This window comes from Stegostoma tigrinum, chromosome 26 (genome assembly GCF_030684315.1).
Source record: "Stegostoma tigrinum isolate sSteTig4 chromosome 26, sSteTig4.hap1, whole genome shotgun sequence".
NCBI lineage: Eukaryota > Metazoa > Chordata > Chondrichthyes > Orectolobiformes > Stegostomatidae > Stegostoma > Stegostoma tigrinum.
Window position 1 is genome coordinate 4,237,203 of NC_081379.1, and position 23,922 is coordinate 4,261,124.

A 23,922-nucleotide genomic window follows, 5' to 3' on the forward strand; every position below is an offset into this window, starting at 1 on the left:
TTTATAATAACTCACTTGTTTATTTATCCAGAACCTTTGCTGCAGTCAATGCAGTAACTAAAAAGTGCCATAATGGTGAGTCAAATCTCAGATAAAATAAGTGTCGGTCATATTGTGCTGTGGGGAAAACCTGAACACAGTGTTTTTAAGTATCATTTTATCTCCACCTCTACTGTTTTGTTTCATTAGGCTTGTAGTTCCAAGCAACATGCAATATTTACAATACATTTAGCTCTACAATCACGTGTGGTATTAAATTCTTACATTGACAGGTTCTGTCCTTGTGCAGAAAAATAGTTCCTGCTTAGAAAATGTAGGGCGATTTGTTTAAAAACTGGTCAGTTGTGGCAAAATTGCAAATTGTTGGTGTGTGTGTGTGTGTGTGTGTGTGTGTGTGTGTGTCTGAGTAAATGTTTACTCACTGAGGTAAATATTTTGACATTCAACTGATTTTTCCTTGCTCTGAAAATGTCTTGAATTTCATTATTACTTGTTGCAAGTTGTGAAACTTTCAACATTCAAATAGAAATAATTTTAATACTGCCAGCATTATCAGGACGTTGGGACTTTCAAAATATTACCGTAACTGCTCTACAAGTGACTTTCTGTAAATTTGCTGCAATGAATTACAGAAATCCACAGAATTACAGTTTTATGACGGCTTTGAGTGGAAAACAGTCTTGTTTGTTAAGTGTTCCTTTAAGGCACTCAAAAATGTGATGGGCTATAAACCGATCTTTGCTGTGCGACACCAGTGAAGCATTATAGTATTTGCTTCTGTTGCTTCGGGTCACAAACATAGTGGTTACTTCAGTGTCTGTTGGATAGGAAGGAAAAACATCACTCAGGGTTCCTGTTGCCATCTGATGTGTCCATGGAAGTGTGACTATTTGGATGTCAGATGCTGGGATTGAGCTAAATTGTAACATACCCATTCGTCAAATAGCTTGCCCATTGTTGTATGTAAATTTAACATGTTAATATCCATTTGGGTGAAGTACAATAGAAGCAAAGGTATAGGAGAAGACTGTTCAGCTGCTGAAGCCTGCTGTGTCATTTAATTAGATCAAGGCAGATCTATCTACAGCTCAACACCGCTATCTTAGCTCCATGTTCATTTAAAAATCTATCAAACTGATTCTTGAAAGCTTCAAATGTTCCCAAACACCCACAACATTCTCAAGGAAGGAATTCTACAATCTTTTGTGCCTCACTGCTGAACGCTTAATTGAATGCTTTGCTGCCAAATGTCTGACATATGAATTTCAAAATTATATCCTCTCACACTTGATTCTCTATCTCAGATACATAGATTCATTGTAGTCACTTTTTAGAATCCAGTAAGTCGTGTTCCACTTCAGATAGTGAGGTGAAAAATGAAACTATAACCCATGTTTTATACACCTGTAAACTTTTATTTATAGTGACACATGTCATTACTGGAACTTCCAAACTCAAGGATCTATCTTTGGCCCCCATCCCATGCTGCCCTTTGACAATATCATTTGAAAACACATTGTTAATTTTTACATGTATATTGACAACGTGCAGGTACCTCATCACAATCTCTCTCAACTGCTCCAGCGTTATCAGACTGTTGTCTCATCCAGTACTAGAGGGGCAGAAATTTTCTCCCATTGATTATTATGAAAACAGAAGCCATTGTTGCAGACCTACTCCAAACTCTACACCCAAAGAACTGATTCCATGTCTCTCTCCGTTTCTGTCTGATCACAGTTTGCGATCATATGAATCTGTTCATGACCCTAAGGTCGTACTTAATCAGAGATAAGCTTCCAACCACTTATTACTAAGACTGCCTATTCTCACCTCTGTAACATCACCCAATTTCACCCTTCCTCATTTCATCTGCTCCTGAACCTTCATCTTTCTTTTGTTATCTTGAGACTTGATTGTTTCAATATGTTCCCAACATGTTCTCGATCGATTCTCCTTAAACTTGAAGTCAGTCAAAATTCTGTTGCCTATTCAAATTCCTATTCATCTATCATCCCTGTGTTCGCTAGCCAACATTGTCACCCAGTCAAGCAATGACATGATCTTAAAATTGTCATCTTTTTAAAAAATTGTTCCCTGTTTTTACCTCTCTCTAGCTCTGAATTGCTTCTAACCCTACAACTCTCAAGATACCTGTGCTCATCTAACATGGGAATCTTGACTCTTTAATTGTAATTGCTCCATGATTGGTGCCTGCAACATCTGCTGCTGTTAAGGCGCTATGCTCTGGAATTCCCTTCTTACACCTTGTTGATTTTCTACTTCTGCCTCCTCCTTTCCTAAAACATGCCACTTTGACCAAGATTTGGTCATCTGACCTAATATGTTCGTAAATGGTTCAGTAATAGCCCTGTGAAATGCCTTGGCAAGATTTACTAAATTAAAGGTGCTCTATAAATACGAGTTGTGAAACAAGTTGATATGCAATTGACAATAAAGGTCACAGTAATGAAAAGCCAATAACATTATTCTGGAGAATTAAGCACCCAACAGAGTTGAGGCCTTCTTTAACCACACTGCCCATTAGCAGGCCCTATGTAAGATCTGCTATTATTACTATAGCTAGCATAGTTATGGGACTGCAGGAGGTTACAAAGAAAGGTGGGGGGAGGGGAAATGGAGGGATTTGAAAACAAAGATGAGAATTTGAAAGTATGCATGACTTAACAAGGCGACAGTATAATTCGGAAAGGGGATAGGTGATGGATGATGGGAACTTGATGTGATTGAGACATAGGCAACAAAGTTTCAAGTTTATGAAGAATAGAATGTGGGAGATCAACTGATGTGTGTTGGGATAGTTGGAAGTAACAAAGGCAAGAATTAGAGTTTCAGTAACAGATGAGATGCAATGGGTGAAATCTGGAGATGTTACAGAGGAGAAAATAGGCTGACTTCATGATGACATGAATAAGTAGTTATAAGTTCATCTCAGTGCCTAATATGACACTGGTTGGTTTGGACACAAACTGTTGTCAGAGAGGAAGAGAGTCAAACTGCATGATGAAGCAGCAGGAAATGGCTAAGTGTGATGATATCAAGGAGCCAGATTAAAAGTTAAAGTGTGTGGATTTATCAAAACGATGCTTTAACTTGAGGTTAGAATTGCTCATCTGAAGCATTCAATCCTATCCAAAAGCTCCAGTGCTTGAGATTTTTCCTGAAGTCAAGCAGTGAAATGCAACATTACTTTCAAGCTTGTTGCAAATTTATAAACTGAAGCCAATGATACCCTACCCTAAAAGCCAGGAAACTGAAGGAGAATGGTGAGAGGGTAGCCTGAAGGCAACAAAATGTCTGAACCATCATTATTGTCATGTTGGTGTAAATGTGCCTTGTACAGGGTAGTGCCCAATGCTAATGCATGTACTTAATGGTCACTAATCATTGCATTGCTCGGGGGAAAACCATACTTCAATTTACTTGTCATAAATGTCAGTTAGAAAAAAATGTAACTAACCTTTTTGTATGAGGAGATTTCTTTAAATCTCCCTGAGATTGTCCCCTCCCACTAATTGGCGTTTAATGTCATACTGTGGTTTGTGGTAAAGTCATTGTATTATTGAATGAGCTTCCAATATGCAGATTATTATCATATAAAGATTTTAATTTCCCATCTGTATTTTGCAATTGACTTTACAGTAACCCTAGTAAACTTACCCTGTTCTCTGTAACTTCAATACCCATCACTGCTGCCTTTTTCACTCTCAGCCGAAAGGAACAATAATTATGCATTCAATGCACTGCAACATATCCAAATAATGTGGTCTCTGCTTTTCTATTTCAACCTCCCCATGAGTTCATCCTACAGTTCTATCTTCTCCTTGCCATCTTTCAATTTTACAATTATTTCTAATTTGAAAAAATGTTTTAGCAGAGCTTTTGAGCTTTATAATCAATTATATATGGTATTTTGAAGTTCTCGTGTAACTCTAAACTTTACAGTTACACTTTTTACATTTTTTGGTTTTATAAACTTGTATTCTTGTCTTGCATAAACTGTTAAAGGCATAATTCATAACAAAGCTGAAACTGATTGATAATGTTGACAGCTGAAATAATATTGAACTTTTGGGAAATTGGATTAAACGATGTATCACAAAATGATGTTTATGCTGAAGTTCAGAGATTCAGCTTTATTGTTAAAACTATAAACTGTGATTTCATTCTGTGTTTACAGTTTACTATTATCATGTATACACCCAAAGTTATTAAAGTTTAAAGTTGCACACAATTTATATAAATAACCTGCATAGATTCTTAGAATTAACATGAATTAACATGCATAATTTCAGCTCTGAATACTAAATAAAGTTCCAATTCTAAACTTGTTGCTTGAATGGTCCTGTTAAGTTTTCCATATAAGAGCGTCCATCACCAAGAGTGACTCTGCAGCACCAATACTGCCCAAGTCGGTTGAGTCCTAAAGGACATAGACTGGGTCTGCAGCAGTTGGTGAGGGAACCAACAAGAAGAAAAATCGTACTTAACCTCATCCTCACTAATGTGCCTGCTGTAGATGCATATGTCCATGACAGTATTAGTAAGAATGACCACTGCATAATCTTTGTGGAGACGAAGTCCCGACTTCACATTGATAATAGCCTCAATTTTGTTGTGTGGCACTATCGCCGAGCAAAATGGGAACAACTATGAACAGATCTAGTAACTCAAAACTGGGCATCTATGAAGTATTGGTGTACATTAGCAGTATCCGAGCTGCCTGGTATATCCCCCATCAGACCACAGGTTCAGAAACAAAAACTGAAATTGATAGAAATACTCAGCAGGTCTGGCAGTGCCTGTGGAGAGACAGAGAGAGAAGGAGAGACAGAGATAATGTTTTGAGTCCAATAACTCTTCTTCAGAACAGGGGATCAATCCCTGTACAATGGGGAGTGCAAAAGTGCATGCATGAGTAGCACCAGGAATAAATTAAAATGAATTGTCAACTTGGTGAAGCTGCAAAACAGGTCTACTTACATGTCAAACAACATAACCAGCAAGTGATAGTCATTGGTTCCACAACCAACGAATCAGGTCTAAGCTCTGCAGTTCTACCACATCTGGTCATGAATGGTGGTGGATAATTAAACAACTCACTGGACAAGGAGGAGGATCCACAAATATCCCCATCCTCAATGATGGGGGAGCACAGCATATCAGTGCAAGACATAAGGCTAAAACATTTTGTGCTATTTGTTATTTACACAAATGATCAGGATGTGAATGTACAAGGCACAATTAGTAAGTTTGCAGATTATACAAAACTAGGAGGTATCATTGATGGTGAAGGTTATCAAAAATTACAGAGGGATCTTGATCAGATGGGGAAATGGGCTAAGCATTGGAAAATGCAATTCAATACAGATAAGTGTGAGGTATTGCACTTTGGAAAGTCAACCAAGGTAGGACTTATACAGTAAATGGTAGAGTCCTGAAGTGTGTTGTGGAACAGAAGGAGCTAGGAGAACAAGTACATAAAGTGGTGTCACAGGTGGGCAGGTTGGTGAAGAAGGCATTTAGCATGCAGTTCTTCATTGGCCAAGGCATTGAGTGTAGGAGCTGGGATGTTATGTTATCGTTGTATAAGTCATTGGTGAGGCTGCACCTGATTTATTGTGTACAGTTTTGGTCAGCCTGTTGTAGGAAATACATAGTTAAACTGGAAAGTGTTCAAAGAAGATTTACGAGGGTGTTGCCAGACTCTGAGGCCTGAGTTATAGGGAGAGGTTGGACAGTATAGGACTTTATTTCTTGGAATGTAAGAGAATGAGGTGTATAAAATCATGAGGGGCATAGACAGGACAAAACATATAGCCTTTTTCCCAGGGATGGGGAATTGAAAACCAAAGGACAAAGATTTAAGGTGAGAGGTGAAAGATTAAAGAAAGACCTGAGGGGCAACTTCTTCACACAGAGAGTGGGCTGCCACAGAAAGTGTTTGAGGCGGGTACAAGAGCAACATTTAAAAAACGTTTAGATAGGTACATGAATAAGAAGGGTTTAGAGTGATATGGACAAAATGCGGGCAATTGGAACTAGCTGAGTGGCACCATGGTCAGCACAGACCAGTTTGGGCCAAAGGGTCTATTCCCATGCTGTATTGCTCTATGACTCTATCTGCGACAGTCTTTAGCCAGAAGCCCCTCATGGATGATCCATCTCAGCCTTCTCCAGAAATCCCTAGCATCACAGATGGCACTCTTCAGCCAACTCACTCCAATGATATTAAGAAACTGATGGAAACACTGGATATTGCAATGGCTATGAGCCCTGTCAACTTTCCAGCAATAGTAGAGAAGACTTGAGCTCCAGAACTCGCTATACCCCTAGCCAAGCTGTACCAATACAACTACAACACTGGCATGTACACAATAATGTGGAGAATTGCCTAGTTATGTCCTATACCACATTAAAAAAGGGAAAAATCCCTTAATTAATATCTCATCAGTCCACTGTCGACCATCCATAAAATAACAGAAGATGTCATTCACAAGGCTATCATGTAGCACATGCTTAGCAGTAACCTGCTCAATGATGTTCAGTGTGGGTTTCCATCAGAGTCACTCAGCTCCTGATCTCAATACAGCCTTGGTTCAAGCCTGAACAAATTCAGAATTCCAGGGGTGGTTGACAGTGACAGCCCTTGACATCAAGGCTGTATTTGTCCAACTGTGGCTTCAGGGAGCCCTTGTAAAACTGGACAAAATAGAAATTAGGAGGACAATTCTCCACTGGTTTAAGTCATTCCTGACACAATGGTTGTGGTTGTTGAACGTCAATCATCTCACCTCCAGGACATCTCTACAGTGCCTTAGGGTAGTTACCTTGGCTCAACCATCTTCAGCTACTTCATCAATGACCTTCCCTCCATCATAAGGTCAGAAATAGGGATGTTCACAGATGATTTCCAAATATTCAGCAGCATTTGCTATTCCTCATACTACAGGAGCCCTAAGTTTCTAAGTATTGATTTTGACATTCAATAGTATTAACATCACTGACTTCCCCACTATCAGTATCCTAGAAATTAACATTGACCAGAAATTGAACTGTTCTAGCCATAAAAATACTGTGGTAACAAGAGCAGATCAGACACTAAGAATCTTGCAGCGAGGAACTCACCTTCCACCTCCCCAAAACCTGCCTATTATCCTCAAGACACAAGGCAGGAGTGTGATGGAATACTCACCATTTGCTTGGGTGAATACAACTCCAACAAAACTTTAAAAGTTTGACACCATCAGGACAAAGCAGTCCATTTGATTGGCACTTTATCTGCAAATGTTCACTCCCTACTCCACCATTTCAGGAGTGTCAGCATTATGTACGTACCATCTACAAGACACACTTCAGAAATTAAGTCAGGCTCCTTAGATGGCACTTTCCAAACCCACAACCACTACCATCTAGAAAGACTAGGTCAGCATGCTTGGAAACACCCCTATCTGCGAGTTTCCCTTCAAACCTGGCTCAGAAATATGGTACTGTTCCTTCAGTGTCTCTGGGTCAACTCCCTCCCTAACAGGTATGTGGGTCTTCCATCACCTAATGATCTGGAGCAGTTCAAGTAGGCAGCTGACCACCCCCTTCCCAAGGGCAACAAGGGATGAGCAATAAATGCTGAGCCAGCCAATGACACCCACATTCCATAAACGAATAAAAAACACATGTCCTTCTTGTACTCCTACTGAATACTGTTGACATTTTTCCAATAACAACTGATACTGTTGCAACACAATAGCATATGTTTAACAAAATCTTGGCTTTGTTTAAAATTCCAATTATTGTAGCAATATGATTTCTCTCTTTCTCTGTGCTTCCTGTACTAGCCATCCCATGGCCTCCGAGTGAAATTGCTGATTGAAGCCAAGATGTGCTGTGAACTTGTGCCAAAATTGAAACAAGTCTGTCTTAATTCATACAGGACCATTCCAATCATGAAAGGGAATAAGTTTGATTTGTTTATTTCCAAATGGCTCTGGATTATAATCTAGGGCCTGGAAGAAAGAGAACAGTGTGTTAGTGATTTTCGTTTCATATTGTGGTACCTTAGTCTATAAAAGCTTTCTTTTGAATGCCAGTGACTACACCTCAAAATAGTTTGCCTGACTGTAAACCAAATCAGGATGTTCTGATGCAGTAAAACAACCTACCGAACAAAAATGTATCAACCTCCGTGTTGAAATTTTTGGTAAACACCCGGCTTCTATTTTTCTTTGGAGGATGGCATTCTAGAGTTACATCCACATCATGTGAAGTGCTTTCTGATATCAACCCTGAATTGCCTGGCTGTCATTTTAAGGTTCTGTCCAGTTGATCTGGATTTTCACACTAAAGGAAATAGCATTTTTCCATCTACCCTATCAAAGTGTTAAATCATCTGATATATATGAGTTAGATTATTCCTTAACCATTTACACTATAGGGAGCACAAGTCTAGCCTATGCTTATCGTTACATAAACAGCTATAATCTAAAATTTGTATGTTAAAATGATTCCAGAATATTTAGGTAATAAGTTTAAGTGTGTACATGTAATGCAAGTTTTATCATGCCAGTGATTGTTTTGGTTTGGGAAATCTGATGCAATAATAAACATATGCTTTCAAGGTTATTACATTTTATTAACAGGTAAAATGGCTCCCCTTCTGCCTCAATTCAAAAAAATGCTGTCACTGAAGCATACAGACCTGGACAGTCCATTGGAAAGATTTAGCACTTGTTTGTCACCTGCACTCTTGAAGCTGTCCTTGTTCATTTTGCCCCAGAAAATTGATATCAGAATTCTTGTCTTAATTTTTTCACACATTAATGGCTTTGCCCAGCCATATTTTAGTGATTTGTCTTGTGTCCTATTGCACAGCTACCACAGATCTAATGTAAGTTACTTATGTCCTGTTTCAATACTGGCAACTGCTTGTACAGTGGCTATACACTGTACTAGACTAGTATAGTGGTGGCCTCACCATCTAGCCACTTCACTTGCTGATTTTGGAAACCAGCTTAAAATGTTTCTCTTTGACCATACTATTGGTCATATACCAACTGAGGTTTGTCTCAGAGTATTTCCCCAGCAACAGCCTTAAAGTACACATAGTCCAATGTCACAGAGCTGCTTGGGATGAGCCCTGACAAAAGACACTGATTCTCTCTCCAGAACTTCTTTGCTTAGGCACATTCCAGAAGGAAGTAGGTGATGATCTTATCACCACTGCAATCATCTTGTAGGCAGTGTACAGTGACACAGGATGTCTGGGGGTCTGTGAACAATCTGGTGATCGGTGCCGTTCTCATCACCAACCAAGCGCCACTTTAGTGCTTGTTTGAAAGTTCTAGTGATGAGGTATTCTACCAAATGACTTTGGCAGTCTGCTCAGACAACCATGCCACTGAATCAACCATCTCCATTTTCAGTAAGGCCTAAAGCAAATTGTGTGCTGAATATTACCTAATGGTCTATGGTCAAAGGTAATTTCTGTACAAACATATCCTCTAGGGACAGGTGATGTAATATAGTCCAACTGATCTAAGTGTTCCAGAGCAATAAGCCAGATCCAAACGTTGGAGCACCAGAGTTGGGTAGAACCTCAGCTTGTAATGACACCTGGCGTTTGTGTTTCAAGGGTTTGATTGTTGGCAAAATCCAAGTTGTAGTCACAACTTTTTATTTTACAATTGGTTTCAGTGTCATTTACCCATTTCCCACTGCTGCCCATTACCTTTTAACTCATGTTGGGAAAATGTGGACAAAATAAAGCTCATCCACAGTGCTGCTCCTGGTTCAATTGCTTTTCAGGTCACATAAGAAGTATGCTGACACCTGGAGAGTGATTCCATAGTCTGATTCAAAGAGTTGGAGATAAGGAAGAGAGCAACAATTAAAGAACATTTTTACTTCTTCTGTTTCAGCAGAGGATTATCAAAAATGATAAGCAAGATACCATGAGTATAGATAAGAATTTTAAACTACAGAGATTGTTGTACTTTCTCTATAGTGCAGCTGAATGCAGAGCTTAATGATCCATATGTATTAGGTGTGCCAACAATAGAAAGACATAGCTTAAACTTCTCAAACAGCTAAACTGTCTTTTCCTTTTTTTGTGAACCAGTGGGGGAAGATGACAAAATGACTTTTCATAATGAAATCAAGCACCACTAATTTGAATCTAAAGTGGCTTGAATTACAGAGAAAATCAAACTTATACCATTTTCTCGATACTTGCTGAAGTATGTAAATATCTGCAAATAAATCTAAAAGAATTTAAAAAACACTGTAGCTAATTTCATTGCAAAATGACAAGCCTTATAAAAGTCACTTGCTTTGTGTTTCACTGTGCTTGCTTTCTACAGCTGTTTCTGGTTTAAAAAATCTTATAAAGTAGCCCTAACTCCCTGTACAAAAATATATCTTGGATTATTAAATGTATTGTATTTCTAAAAGGGAATTCAACAAAATCACCTTTAAAGTGTGCAGATTATATAATAACCTGTTGAAAATCTGCTGAATCATGCTTTGAAAATGAAAATGTGCTGATACAGCATTGGATGCTATCAACATTATTATCATCTTGTAAAAATGAAAATGAAAACACTTAGTTATAGCTTCCCTAAAAGGGTTGTTGCCAGAACCTAGCCTTTTTTTTAAAATGCTCAGTAAAATATGATAGACTATTGCAAAGTGAGGCAAGGTTAAAGCAAGACAACAATGTTCAAAATGATTAATATTAGTGGTGTGGACTTTCAATGGGTAACTGCTTGGGTATGTTGGGAATGACTGAGTTATAACTTTCAAATAGATCTCTGGTAGGATCACAGATGATAATAAGAATTTCAGCCCATCGAAGCTGTGCCAGTGCTTCTTAACAGATGTCAATTAGCCTCTCTCCCATTTTCTTGCTCATTACTAACACTTTAATATTCTTCTTTTTCAAACAAATAGCTATTTTTAAAGATTTCTTCAGCAATGATTCATGTAGAGTTCAACATCGTGATCATCTATTTTTCTAACTTTCCTTTCATTATTTGAGTGATTTGTCTTAAATGTCATCTCAGTATCAAATTAAAGTTGGAATAGCTGCTTATCTTGACACAGACCAATTAGGGCACCCCTTAACCATCAAACTCATGTAAAGAATATCCAACTACAGCATTTAATAATTGCTAGTCCTCAGTGATACCATCCTACTGAATCTACCCCTGCCCATTTTTCATTGTACTACCCTTTTCTAAAGAGAAAATACTTATTTGTTATCTGTAAACAGGAGGCACTTCGCACATTGGTTTTGAGTGATTTTTTCATGTTTGGGTTTTGATTTTTTTTCAAAATATGGCCTAAACACAAAATTAAGATTGTCTAGTCAGCTTTCAGAAATAACCTCCTGACCCAAGGATTTCAAAAATGATTGAAATCATTTGATTTACCACTACCACATTGTCTGAATTAAGGTTCATTTTAAAAGATGCACTTTCCCCAAACCCCTCCACATACAATGTATTAACAAATCAGCTATGCCTTTTCTAAACCATACTTTTTGAGTATCTAAAAATGGATTTTTGTTACAATAACATTTTCCCTGAAGAATGTACTGTCATTATTTGGATGTTTACTAGAATGACTTAAAGCTAAAGCTATCTATAATTTAAAATCAAAGAAGTCGACTGTAATGTAGGTCCAGAATTCACAATGGGTTAGTCTCCGTGTAATTGATTTCATTGCCATTTTAACATCCCATTTTCATAAATTTGCACAAATTGAGTGCAATTATCTCTAAATATCCTTTTTAAATAAAGATTATAGGCTGGTTATTTCTGTGCTTTTACTGTTAACCATCGAAAGCGTAAAATAATACTTTATGTAATTATATAACTGCATAAGCCCTTTATTTTCTGTTCTACCAATGTACTGTTAAGCATTTATTTCCATAGCAGGGCTAGCAACTGCAAGATGCAACAGAAATTGCAATTGGCTTTTTTCATCAAATGTGATAATTTATAAAATAACCTCTAAACATCATTAAATTTGTTAATATTTAGGTTGTGTTCTTTTACATTCATTCCCTGCTCTCTGTGATTTAGTCTTGCAGGGTTGACTGTGGTTTTACTGGATGTGCTTTCATAAATCATAGTACAGACTGTACAATAAGGAGGCTGATGAAACCAATAGTTCTTAATATTTTACAACTCAATTGTAGAAACAATGCTTTGAGTCATTTATCTGTTTCTTTGACATAATATTAAGCTTCACAATTGAACACTGGTGATACTTATCCAGTGCAACAAGTTACAACAGATACGCAATTGGAAAAGCAGTCAAGATAACCATCACAGAATATGAGAGGTAGTTTGCTTTTTTATTAAGGAACTGTAATCCTTGTATGGTGGTGCAGCCTTAAAGTGTATCAGTTTCCAAAGTCACCACTGCAGCAAAATTTCAATGCCCACCCCATTCACCTTTGACACACTAGGTCCTGCTGTGGAGTGTATGTACTTTTTCTTTTCCTAGAGAATTTTGGGTAGGGGGAAATGGATAGCATCTTGTGCAGTGTATGTTAAATCACTGTATATAAGAGGGAGAGGGACTTGTTTTCGATTTGGGTATATATTGCATTGTATAGAGATGAGTACCTTAAAATAAATCAGAATAAATGGGGTTTCCTGGACTAATTTTGATCATCTATCAGAGTAGAGTTTTTGAATTATTTCTCTTAAATTCCTGTGTTTTTTCAAACCATCCCTCTAAGGCAATTCTCAGGTGAATAGACAATATCTGCATCATGATGCATCACATGGGACAGGGCCATTATTTTCATTTTTTAAATTATTACTAGGGATGTTACATTTGCCCATTGTCAGTTGTCACAGTTGAGTTGCTATTAGACATTAGAATTAACCATGTTGATGAGTGAACATGTAAAGTCACATGTAAACCATAATGTCAGCAGACTTCCTTCTCTGAAGAACATTTGTGAAGCTGACAGCTTCGTGGTCACTTTTGCTAATACCAGCATTTTAGTCCAAGTTTTTTTTTGAAGTGATTTGAAATTCTTAACTGCTATGTTGAGATCTGAATTCATATTTTCTGAAGTGTGCGACCATACCTTGAACATAGTAAAATAAGACTAACCTAATTGTTCTTAATATTTTGCATAGCTTCCAAATCTTGTAAAAGGCAAAGGTTTCCAAGTTTAGAGATAGTGAGAACTGCTGATGCTGGAGTCAGAGATAACATAGCAGACCAGGCAGCATCAGAGGAGCAGGAAAGTTGAGGTTTTGGGTCAGGACCCTTCTTCAGAAATGGGGGAGGGGGAAGGGAGCTCAGAAATAGAGATCTACTGAGGTCTCTCTGGAGGGAGGAGGATAACTTCTTCAAGCAAGTTTAATGTTTCTTTGAACACATTAACTGGAGCTTTGCGGGCCACAGAAAGTACTAACATTGTAACTTCGATACATCCAAAGTGGTAGATGCTAACATAAAGTATTGCTGTGATTTCAGACTTGGACAAGTGAGATCTTTTCAGGACTGATGTATGAGGAAAGATTGACTAAGTTAGGATTGTTTTTTCTGGAGTTCAGACAAATGAGGGGTGACCTGATAGAGACTTATAAAATTCTAACAGGATTAGACAGGATGGATGCAGGGAGGATATTCCCACTGGTGGGCGTGTATAGAACAGGTGTCACATTCTGAGGATTCGGGGTAGACCATTTAGGATGGAGATGAGGAGATATTTCTTCGCCCAAAGAGTAGTGAGCCTGTGGAATTCATTACCAAAACATTGAATATATTCAAGGGACGATTAGATATAGCACTTGGCGCAAATGGGATCAAAGGTTATAGGGAGAAAGCAGGATTAGACTATTGAGTTGGATGATAAGCCATGATTGTGAAGAATGGTGGAGCAGGCTTGAAGGGCTGAATGACCTCCTCCTGCCCCTACTTCTATGTTTCTACAACTCCAGGCTATCAACATTTACAGGAGGAACCAGCAAGAAAACTAAACCTTACCTTTGTATTGCATTCTCTATTACGATAAATCATGTCAATGACTCATCACAGGAGATTCAAACCAAATTTGACATCAAGCCACATAAGGAGTTGCAAGGAAAGATGACCAAAAGTTTGGAAAAAGATGTATATTTCAATGTTTGTCTTCAAGGAGAAGGGAGAGGTTTAGAAGGATGAGGTTTAGGGAGAAAATTATTTAGGGTTTTGCCTAATATGATGGATTGTTAGGGTTTTAGGCCAGATATGGCTGATGGTCAGTCTAGACCATTACTCTTGTTAATAGGAAGATATTTTTAGTTGGGCAGTCAACACAATAACCAAACAAAAACAAAGTTGCTGGAAAACTTCAGCAGGTCTGGAAGCATCTGTGCAGGAGAAAACAGAGTTAACATTTTGGGTCCGGTGACCTCAGAGTATTCCTCGGAACCTGCCTGCCACTTTCACACACTACCCTGTTCCCTGGTCAACATCTCTGTCTCTGGCTTGCTGCAGTGTTCCGGTGAAGCTCAACACAAGCTGGAATAACTAAACTGTTTGCTTTAAGAAAAAAATCCAGTTCTGTCACAAAAATTAATTTATTTGGTTGGTCTAGAACTCATTCCCTTCCCACAATGGCTCACCCACCTACCATTCTCTTTTCTTTCAAAGAGAGTTTTTTTATACAGGCTGGCAACCCCGAAAAATATGAAACAGATATTTATGGAAAACAGCATACTAAACTTACTTAAAAGTCACATGAAGTTGTGTTTATTGTTAAGACTGACATGGACCGAAAGACAGAGAAAACAAAATAACTGATTGTTACATACAATGGGTGACATTTAGCGGGTTGTTTCTGCTTATAATATTTAGGAAGATTTAGAAGTGCTCAGCACTTGCAATACATTCAGGGGACAGGAGCATCAATCCCTCAAATTAACAATAAGTACTGTGGACGTGACTTTCTGTCACAGATTTATCATGTTGTGATTCGTAGCTTTTGTGAAAAAATTGATGTATTCAGAATACAATCTTCAATGCAACAGGAATTTGCTTTAATAAGATGTCATAAGTCAGTGAATCATGCACACAGCATTTTGTTTTTAAGAGTAAAACCGAAGCGGGGACATATCAACTCACTTAGGTATGATATGGACAAGAGTATTCCGAATTCTGAATGTGCATTATAAAGTATTCAAGAGTATTCTGCTCACAAAAAAGACCGTGAACTACCTGTTGCCTGCCACTTTAACACACCACCCTGTTCCCTGGCCAACATCTCCGTCTCTGGCTTACTGCAGTGTTCTAGCCAAGCTCAATGCAAGCTGGAAGAACAACACCTCATTTTCTGCTTGGGGACCCTACAACCCTCCGGACTCAATATTGAGTTCAATAATTTTAGGGCCTAAATTCTCTCATTGACCCAGCCCTGTACCTCACACACCAGGCCTTGTCACCACATGACCTGCCATCACACACCACCTATTGTTAGTCACTAAGGGCTCCCATTAACAACTATTCCCCCTTCCAGCCTGATCGTTATCAACTCTTTGTCTGTCCAACTGCTCTTCTCTTTCTAAGGCTCTATCCTATTGTTTACTCCCAGGCCAACCCCCTCCCTTTTCTCTGCATATAAACTGGTATTTTCCCAGCCACTATCAGTTCTGAGGAAGGGTCACTGGACCTGAAACATTAACTCAGTTTTTCCTTTACAGTTGCTGCCAGACCTGCTGAGCTTTTCCAGCAAATTTGTTTTTGTTTTACAGCATCTACAGTTCTTTCAGTTTTTATTTAAGAGTATTCAGTAGCCCAGACAGTTGAATATCTACAGACTATTCAACCATAGAGGGAATTACACCTGAATATTACCTTGTTCCAGTCTTGCATTAATACTTTCTTTTAATCCAGAATAGCCATTAGTAATGGTACCTGTACATAAACTTTTCATGCCCATCATTACATAGCTTGTGTGTTTACATATTCCTCTCATCTCCTACCTGCTGACCTCCCTTTTTCTCCCCATGCCCATCTTGACTCCCTCTCTTTCAACCCCTCCAATATACCTCCCGTCAATCAATACCTCCCTTCACACTCAACTTCCTTCTCACACATTTTTGTATCTCCTTGCTTTTGACTTGATTTTCCCGTTCAAACCCTCCCGTTAGTACATCACTGCCACCTTCAGTGCTCTCCTCCCCCAGCCCGTTTCCACTACCAATATATCTTTCCCATACTCAGCTTTTGTCCTCACCCAATTCCACTTCTCCTCAACCCTACCCATCCCCAACTTTGTGACGCCAACCTTCCTCTACCTGATCCTAACCCTCAAACTCCACTCCTCTTCCTGATCCCCCCTTGACCTCTGACCCTCTCCTCATCCCCACATTTCAGCTTCACCAACAGACACCAAAGTGAAGAAGTGTCGGAGAGGATCACGGTGGAGTCAGGTGAGGTGAGAGGCAAGGTGATGTTGAAGAGTAAGAGGTGAATGTGGAGTGTGCAATTGTACACTGGCCCCTGAGATTTCTCCTGAACTTCCCTCTCAGATCCCTCCTGAAACCTTCATCTCCAGGCACTATCTGAAACCCACACCCCTTTCAAAACTCAATGGAAACCCCCTCAGATCCAGTAGGAACACAGATCCCAGAAGCCCCCTCCTCTCTTTCAGATCCCCTTCCCTCATTTAAGATCTCCTCTTCCATTCCTTGAATATGCCACCTCTTCCTCATATCCCCTCCTCTCATCCTTCCCACCCTCAGATCCTCTGGAACTCCCCTCAGATACAGCAGACCCTCAGATCCAAGAAACCCCCTCCCCTCTTTAAGATCCCGTTCCCTCCCTTCATTCCTCAAATCTCCCACCCCTTCCTCATCTCTCCTTCCTCTCCACACTCTCAGATGACCTCTCATCTCTTCATCAGGTCCAAACTCATCTCCCTCAGACCTTTCCGTCAGATCCCCTTCCCATCTCTCGGCTCTATCCTCCCCTTGCTCCATCTGAATACCACCCCACCTCCACCTCCCCCTCCCCAAATCTGTCAGATGCCCTACCCTCAAATCCCTCCTCCCAGTCTCTCAGATCCCCACTCTGCCAGGTCAGTGTCCCTCAGAACCCCCGCCCCCGAGATCCCACTCCCACCCTCGACCCCTCCCCGGTGAGTGCTCCGAGTGGTTGGGGCTGGCGCTCGAGCGCTGGCGGTTGGTGCGCGCGGGAGGAGTGGGGTGGGCGGTGGGTATATGTGGTAAGGCTTTTGGTTGGGGGGGGGGGGTGTAACGCGCAGGCGCAGGAGGTAGGGAGTGGAAAAAAAACGCCCGGCGCGGCCTCACGGCGCGTGCGCGGCGGCTCTGGGCCGGAATGCGCAGGTCTTTGGGGCTGGAAAGCCTGAAAGCTGGCAAGTCCTGAATGATAAAAAAAACAGGCGTCCCGGAGCCGCTGACTCGAGGATTTCCATTGCAGTAAGCAAAGTTTTCACCGAGGCAGTTGTCTCCATGCTGGCTGCGGGCCTGCATTGTTTTCTCTTGTGAGGAAGAAGGAAAAGCTGGTTTGGGGAGGGGGGGTGTTGTTTGATCATTTCTTTTAATTTCTTCCCTCTTTCCCCCTCCTGTTTTTTTTGTCCTGAGGTAATTTCTTTTACCTCAGTATTTTTTTTTGGGGGGGGGGAAGGGGAGAGAGAGAAACATGGAGGGCCCACGGTGTAGTGGGCTGAAGCAGAGCAGGCGATCCCGGTCTCAGAGGGACAGAGTGAGGAGACGGGAGGCTGCGAGCCGCAATGCCCGGCCGCACAGCCCTTCCTCGGGTTCCGAGAGAGACGCGAACCCGAGCCCCGGCAAAACGGCGGCGATCCCCGCTTCATCCCGTTCCTGCCGCCCCCCTCGCCGCAAGAGACGGGCATCGAGCTCCCAGGAAGAGGACATCATCGACGGATTTGCGATCGCCAGTTTCACCACCTTGGAAGCTTTGGAGGTAAGAAAAGAGGAGACAAGACAGCCCTACCCTCAGCTGCACCACTGGGGGCTTTACAGATCTCAATTTTCATGAGTGTTCAGTCGCTACCACTTGCTATTGACAGCCGAGGCAGTACCAGTTTATCCATTGCCTGATCGTTAGAAGCTTTCAGTGCACAGATAAGGTAAGGTTTATTGTCACGCTGTTGCTGGCGTTGTATTAAAAAGGGGGGAATAATCTGCACTGTTTGCAAAACAGATTTGTATTCCACCAAAGCTGTTTTTAACCTTTGAACTATCCTTCAAGCCTCCTTAGTCTGCTTTACTTTCTGAATCTTTCAGATTGGTGTTTTAAATATGTGGTTATTCCCCCCTTGTTTTTGAAATAAGCCTTCACAGTTGATGTTTAATTGGTCATGGATAAAATTCGAAGTGCAGGTGCTAGTCTGACAAATGTTCTGCCTTTTTAATCAAAAAAAGTCTTGACTGAAGATGCTTCCCCATGCAGCCACTGGTGAACAAGATGATTTCCCAACATCACAGTAGTTGGCAAGAAATGCTCTGAGTGTTAGAAAGCTGCCAACTTTTGGTAACATCATGAAGGTTGAGTGTTTAAAATATATTTTGTAAGCAATGATGCTCGCTTAAAAGCCTCAGCATTGCTGAAGTTCTACTTTGGTTGAGTGAACAAAGTTACTCTCTAATTCAGTGGTATTTTTCAGTACCTTTTCTTTGTCGGAGTGTATTTTTTGTCATTTTCATTCTTGAGTCCATTTATCTTTGGGCACATTGCAATGTTACTAAGTTATTCAGTGTGATTTTGGATGTACTTGTTGGTACATTTTGTACTGTTGGAATTTGCGTTTTAATCTGCTGTTGGATTTGTCTATTTGTAGGTTGAAGCCATAATCCTGCTTGTCAAAAGAAACATGTCTTCTTTACTGAATTTGCCTATTAAGTATTAGTTCTTACTTAATTGAAAAAGTGAGCTTCATAGATTAACTTGCACTAAGAAATATTAATTCTCTACTATTTGCCCACTGATCTTCATCCTTTAACTGTATATGAGATCTAGGTCTGTGATAGGTTTATGTGACAACTCAAAGCCAGGACAATGATATACATGCACAAATTATTCACTTTTATTGCCAGAATAGATGTAGGCTGCACCAATGTTTGTACAATTGGAACTATTTTATGTAGGTATTATTTTTGTGTTTGGAAAATATTTGAAAGTTTTAGTTTTGAACTTGGAGAAGTGCAGTCATTTTGGAATGACTGTAAGGCATAGTAGATCAACACAAATCAGGATGGTTCAAATTATTCAAAAACATCTACCTGTTGTCCTGTATTGATGTCTGCAGCAGATTATCTTAGTTGGGTAATTCATTGTTAGTGTCTTGGACATCAGCTATATTTATCAGTGGAGTTTTATTTATCAAACTACATTTGGAAAATAGTATTGAAGTGTTTTGCTTATAAAATCTTACTAACATTATTAACCTCTTTAGAAATGCATGCAGTAAATCCTTCACAGTGAAATGTCTGTGACAGTTGGTGAATATTTTAAAAGCTGATATTATAGATGGAACAGGATTTCTGTTTGAAGTTTTTCTGTCAAAAATTGGTCATGAAATTGAATATAATTGTTCTACTAGTATTTAGGTTCACAGCCGATAAACCTAAAGAAAAGATTTTCAAAATGGTGGTTGAACCCAAGGTTTTTCAGACAATGGTTGAAGAAGAAAATAAGGCTGGGAGAGATTTTGAACAGAGAAATGTCAATTTGAATTAAGAACTTATTTTCAATCAAATGCGCTGTAACACTTGGGAGGATGACCATAATGATAGTTTTCATCTATTGGTTCATCAGGCAAGTATCAATCTTTAATCTTGGCCTGACTTTTTTGACAGCAAGAAGATAGTGCATTTTAATTTCAAACAATGATTCTGTAGTATTTGATTGAATTTAATCTTGGCTACATTTTCCAATATTCTTTGTAAACATGTGCTTTCTTCTGTTGATTGAAAGAAATTATACGAATATATGAACAAGGAGCCAAAGTAGGCCACTCACCCCTTCAAACCTGCTCTACCATTCAGTAGGATCATGGCTGAATTGATTTTAATGTCAAGGGTGACATAGTGGCTCAGTGGTTATCACTGTTGCCTCAAAGTACCAGTAACCTGCCTTTGATCCCAGCCTTGCGTGACTGTGTGGGTGGAGTTGGCATATCCTCCCCACATCTGCTTGGCTTTCCAGTCGGTGCTGCAGTTTCCTCCCACAGTCCAAAATTGTGCAGGTTAAATGGATTGGCCATGATAAAGTTCCCCATAGTGTCCAGGTATGTGTAGGCTGTGCGGGTTAGCCTTTGTAATTGTGGGGTTGGCATGACTGGATCTGGGTGGATCTAGTCAGAGTGTTGGTACAGGCGTGATAGCCTGAAAGGTCTCTCTCCACACTGTAAGGATTTGTCAATCAAGTTTACATACCTGCATATCCCCGATTAATCTTTCATCCTTTTGGTGGTCAAGCGTCTGTTATGCTTGCCTTAAAAATATTTAGAGATTCTGCATCCATTGTCCCTTGAAGAAGGAAATTCTGACAACTCAAACCTCTAAGAAAAGATGCTTCCTCATCTCTGTTTCAAATGGACACCACCTTAGTTTTAAACTGACTGCCGGTTTCTAGATTCTCCTGCCAGAGGAAACATGCTTTCAACTCCACCTGCACAAGTCCCCTCAGGACCTTGTATGTTTCAATTCTGTCACCTCTGACTTATCTGAACTCGAGGATACGGCCCTAACAGTCTAGACATTCCTCGTAAGGCAGTCTGATCATTCCAGATACTAATACAGTAAACTTTATCTGAGATAATGGGGACTGCAGATGCTGGAGATTCCAAGATAATAAAATGTGAGGCTGGATGAACACAGCAGGTCAAGCAGCATCTCAGGAGCACAAAAGCTGACGTTTCGGGCCTAGACCCTTCATCAGTCTAGGCCCGAAACGTCAGCTTTTGTGCTCCTGAGATGCTGCTTGGCCTGCTGTGTTCATCCAGCCTCACATTTTATTATCAGTAAACTTTATCTGACTGTTTCCATTGCACTAACATCCTTCAGTAAGTAAGGTGTAACTCATTTAGGAATGCGTACTGAAACAGAACTTTAAAGTTATTGGGTGGATTTAAACTGCAGCTAAAAATCCCTGTGTGTCACACTTTGTAAATATTGTACTTGTATTTTAGTGACAGAAGCATACGGGCTTAAACTACTATTAAAAAGTAATGATCGTCGTCTTTGATCTACATGTGAGCAAAAATAATTGTTACATCAACTTATGCAGAATAGTTAGTGTTAGAGAATTGAAATTAAAACTTTTAAAAAGGAGATTGACGTTTTAAACTGGTTCTGCTAATGTGGACAGTTCCAAATTTATTGAATATCAAAATGCAAACTACTTCTCAGAATTACCTGGTAATTTAAAAAAATTTAAAATGACAATGTTTGTAAAATAGTTTATTGTGGTTAAATATCTAGATAAAATGCTTCGTGTTTTATTATGCTGCATTGACCCTTTTTTGCCTTGAAACCTTCAGCCAAGCATCTTTTAGTAACTGTTTTGCAAATGTTGCATGTTACATGATTTGTGAATCCTGCTTATTGAATGTAGATTTGCTGATTAGACACACAGTGTGAAAGGAAGAAAACTCCCATATTGATTTTGGGGGTTTTTCAGGTGTACAGTCCCTATTGATAGTCGTTTTATATATATATTTTGTGTGTTAATTTATTAGCTAGTTTGAATTTCCACTTTGACTTGAATGGCACTGCCTTTCTCTTGTGTAATCAAATTCTGTATCCTTAAAACCTGATTTGACTGTTTATTGGTGATGCGGTTAGTGCTAGGGTGGTTGTAATTGTAAAATCTAAGAGTAGGCGTATACCATTCAGCCCATTCAAGAAGAAACTTTGTTATGTAACTTGCCTCAATTTATATGATTTAGCTCTAAACCCCATAACTTTCTTGACTAACAAAATCTATTCACCTCAAATTTAAAAACTACAAATTGAATTGGATTTTGTTTGATTTTGCTTTTTTACCTATTTTAGTGAAGAACTATTTCCTAACTCTCTTTGAGTGAGTTGGCTCTGATTTTTAAGGTTATGTCCACTTGATCTAGAATCCCTAACTGGAATATTACACAAGTTTTAAAATATGACCTGTATGCACTGAAGGAAAATGAAATCATCTCCAACATTGCTGTTTTGTAAAAAGTTTCCAAATGTTGAAGCAAAGTACATTTTGAAGTTGTGACTCTGTACACAGATAAGTTCTTGAAAATTGCATTATTATATTACTTTTTCAACTATATTAAACGTTGTCTGATTTTTAATATGGACATTCTCGTAGATTTCATGTTTTTGTTGTTTTACATCTTATTGGAACTTGGAAGAATAAATATAATGGTATTAGCATACTCAAGAAACAAGTCATATTCTGAAAAGAAAAATTAGCTATTGTGGTAGCCTTACTTGCATTTCATAATCAGTTGCAATAAAGTTAGTAAATGAATATAGTTTTTTTGTTTTTTATTTAGATTGCTTAGACTGAGCAAGATTTGATGTCTTCAAGTGATTCTTCCTCCTCCCCCCCCCCCCCCCACCAACTTGGAAACAACTGAATTTCTTTCCCTTTTCCTAAAGCAATTAAAATTTAACAACTAAAAGATAGATTGTACAAGGAAAATATGCTTAATTTCTGCAAGATGACATTTTAATGTTGGATTCTCATTAAGTATGTGCTTACTGACAGAATGCTGAAATTTTGATCGTTCTTGGTTTTGTGTTTGATTACAAACTTGGGAAATGTGTTAATTAATTAACTAACACGAGTTTTTTTTTGTTGTTGGCTTGTATAGCGATGCCCTTTTTTTAGTTCAGTCCAAAGCATTACTTTGACTTGGTAACATCAAGCTTCCAATGTGTAATCTATTTTTGAAAGATAGTGGGCATCTTGGTTTAAGATTATTGTTAGAAACTTAATGGCAACTCCCTTTAATTGATCAGTTTTAGATTTTTAATATTGCTAGCTACTTCCAAAAATAAGTTGTTGTTCAGCAAAACCTTTCATAAAGATGTGAACTTGTGTACTAAAGAAGAGACATCATGACAAAGGATGACCTATTTCTCTACTTTACACATTGCACACACAGGTCTTTTAGTTCAGTTGGCAGGGAATATGTGGAGCCTGACTGTTTTGGCATATTTCAGATTAATTCAACAGCAACTGAGTAAAAGTGGGAAAAATACTGAGCATTTACCTGTGTAGATATACGGTGCAAAATGACTGTACCTGTAAAGCCGAGAACCTGCCTTTAGGGAAAGCAGAGATGAAGAGTCATTTAGATTCAAACAAGTTAGCTTGCAATCTTTCCACAGATGCTGCCTGATCCGCTGTGATCTCCAGCATTTTTGTTATGAGTGATGATGACTATGTGTGAAAAGGATCTGCCTGCCTGATCCTATCTCAGAAGTTCTTATTTATCGACTTTTCTGTTCTGAAATCCTGCAGACAACGATTTTGTCATTCGAACATAGTAAAATTAAATTTGTCTAGAATGTAATCAGTGCATGTAATTCATCATTTATATCGTTTGGGCTCAAATATTTTTCATCAATTATTTACGCTTACTTCATCAAGATTAATGTTATGCAACTTTATGAGCCTTTGGAAACCAAATACAATGTTTTAAACAAATTAATTCTAAACTAATTATATGTTTATTTTAATTATTAAATTATTCAATGGCAACAAGAAGTAGTTTTAACAGATTAATTTTGTCTTAAAAATTATTTAAGCTTTGTTATGACGGACAGTATAGTTGTTTTGGTGAAGTTCAGAAAAGTAATGTTACATATAGATGCTTCATTGTAATTAGAAATTATGGGTATTTTTAAACCCGCAGAA

At 38.9% G+C, this 23,922-nt stretch overlaps 1 protein-coding gene across 14 annotated transcripts in view; it reads left to right on the forward strand.

Annotated features, from left to right (window-relative positions):
• The first annotated feature begins 17,353 nt into the window (after positions 1 to 17,353).
• Positions 17,354 to 23,922, forward strand: part of fbrsl1 (fibrosin-like 1) — a 955,204-nt gene continuing 948,635 nt past the window's right edge. For all 14 annotated transcript variants that reach the window (XM_059654893.1, XM_059654894.1, XM_059654898.1 and 11 more), the window contains exon 1: positions 17,354 to 17,970. In XM_059654893.1, coding sequence (XP_059510876.1) covers positions 17,686 to 17,970 — 285 coding nt within the window. In that variant the 5' untranslated portion in view covers positions 17,354 to 17,685. The remainder of the gene's footprint in view (positions 17,971 to 23,922) is intronic.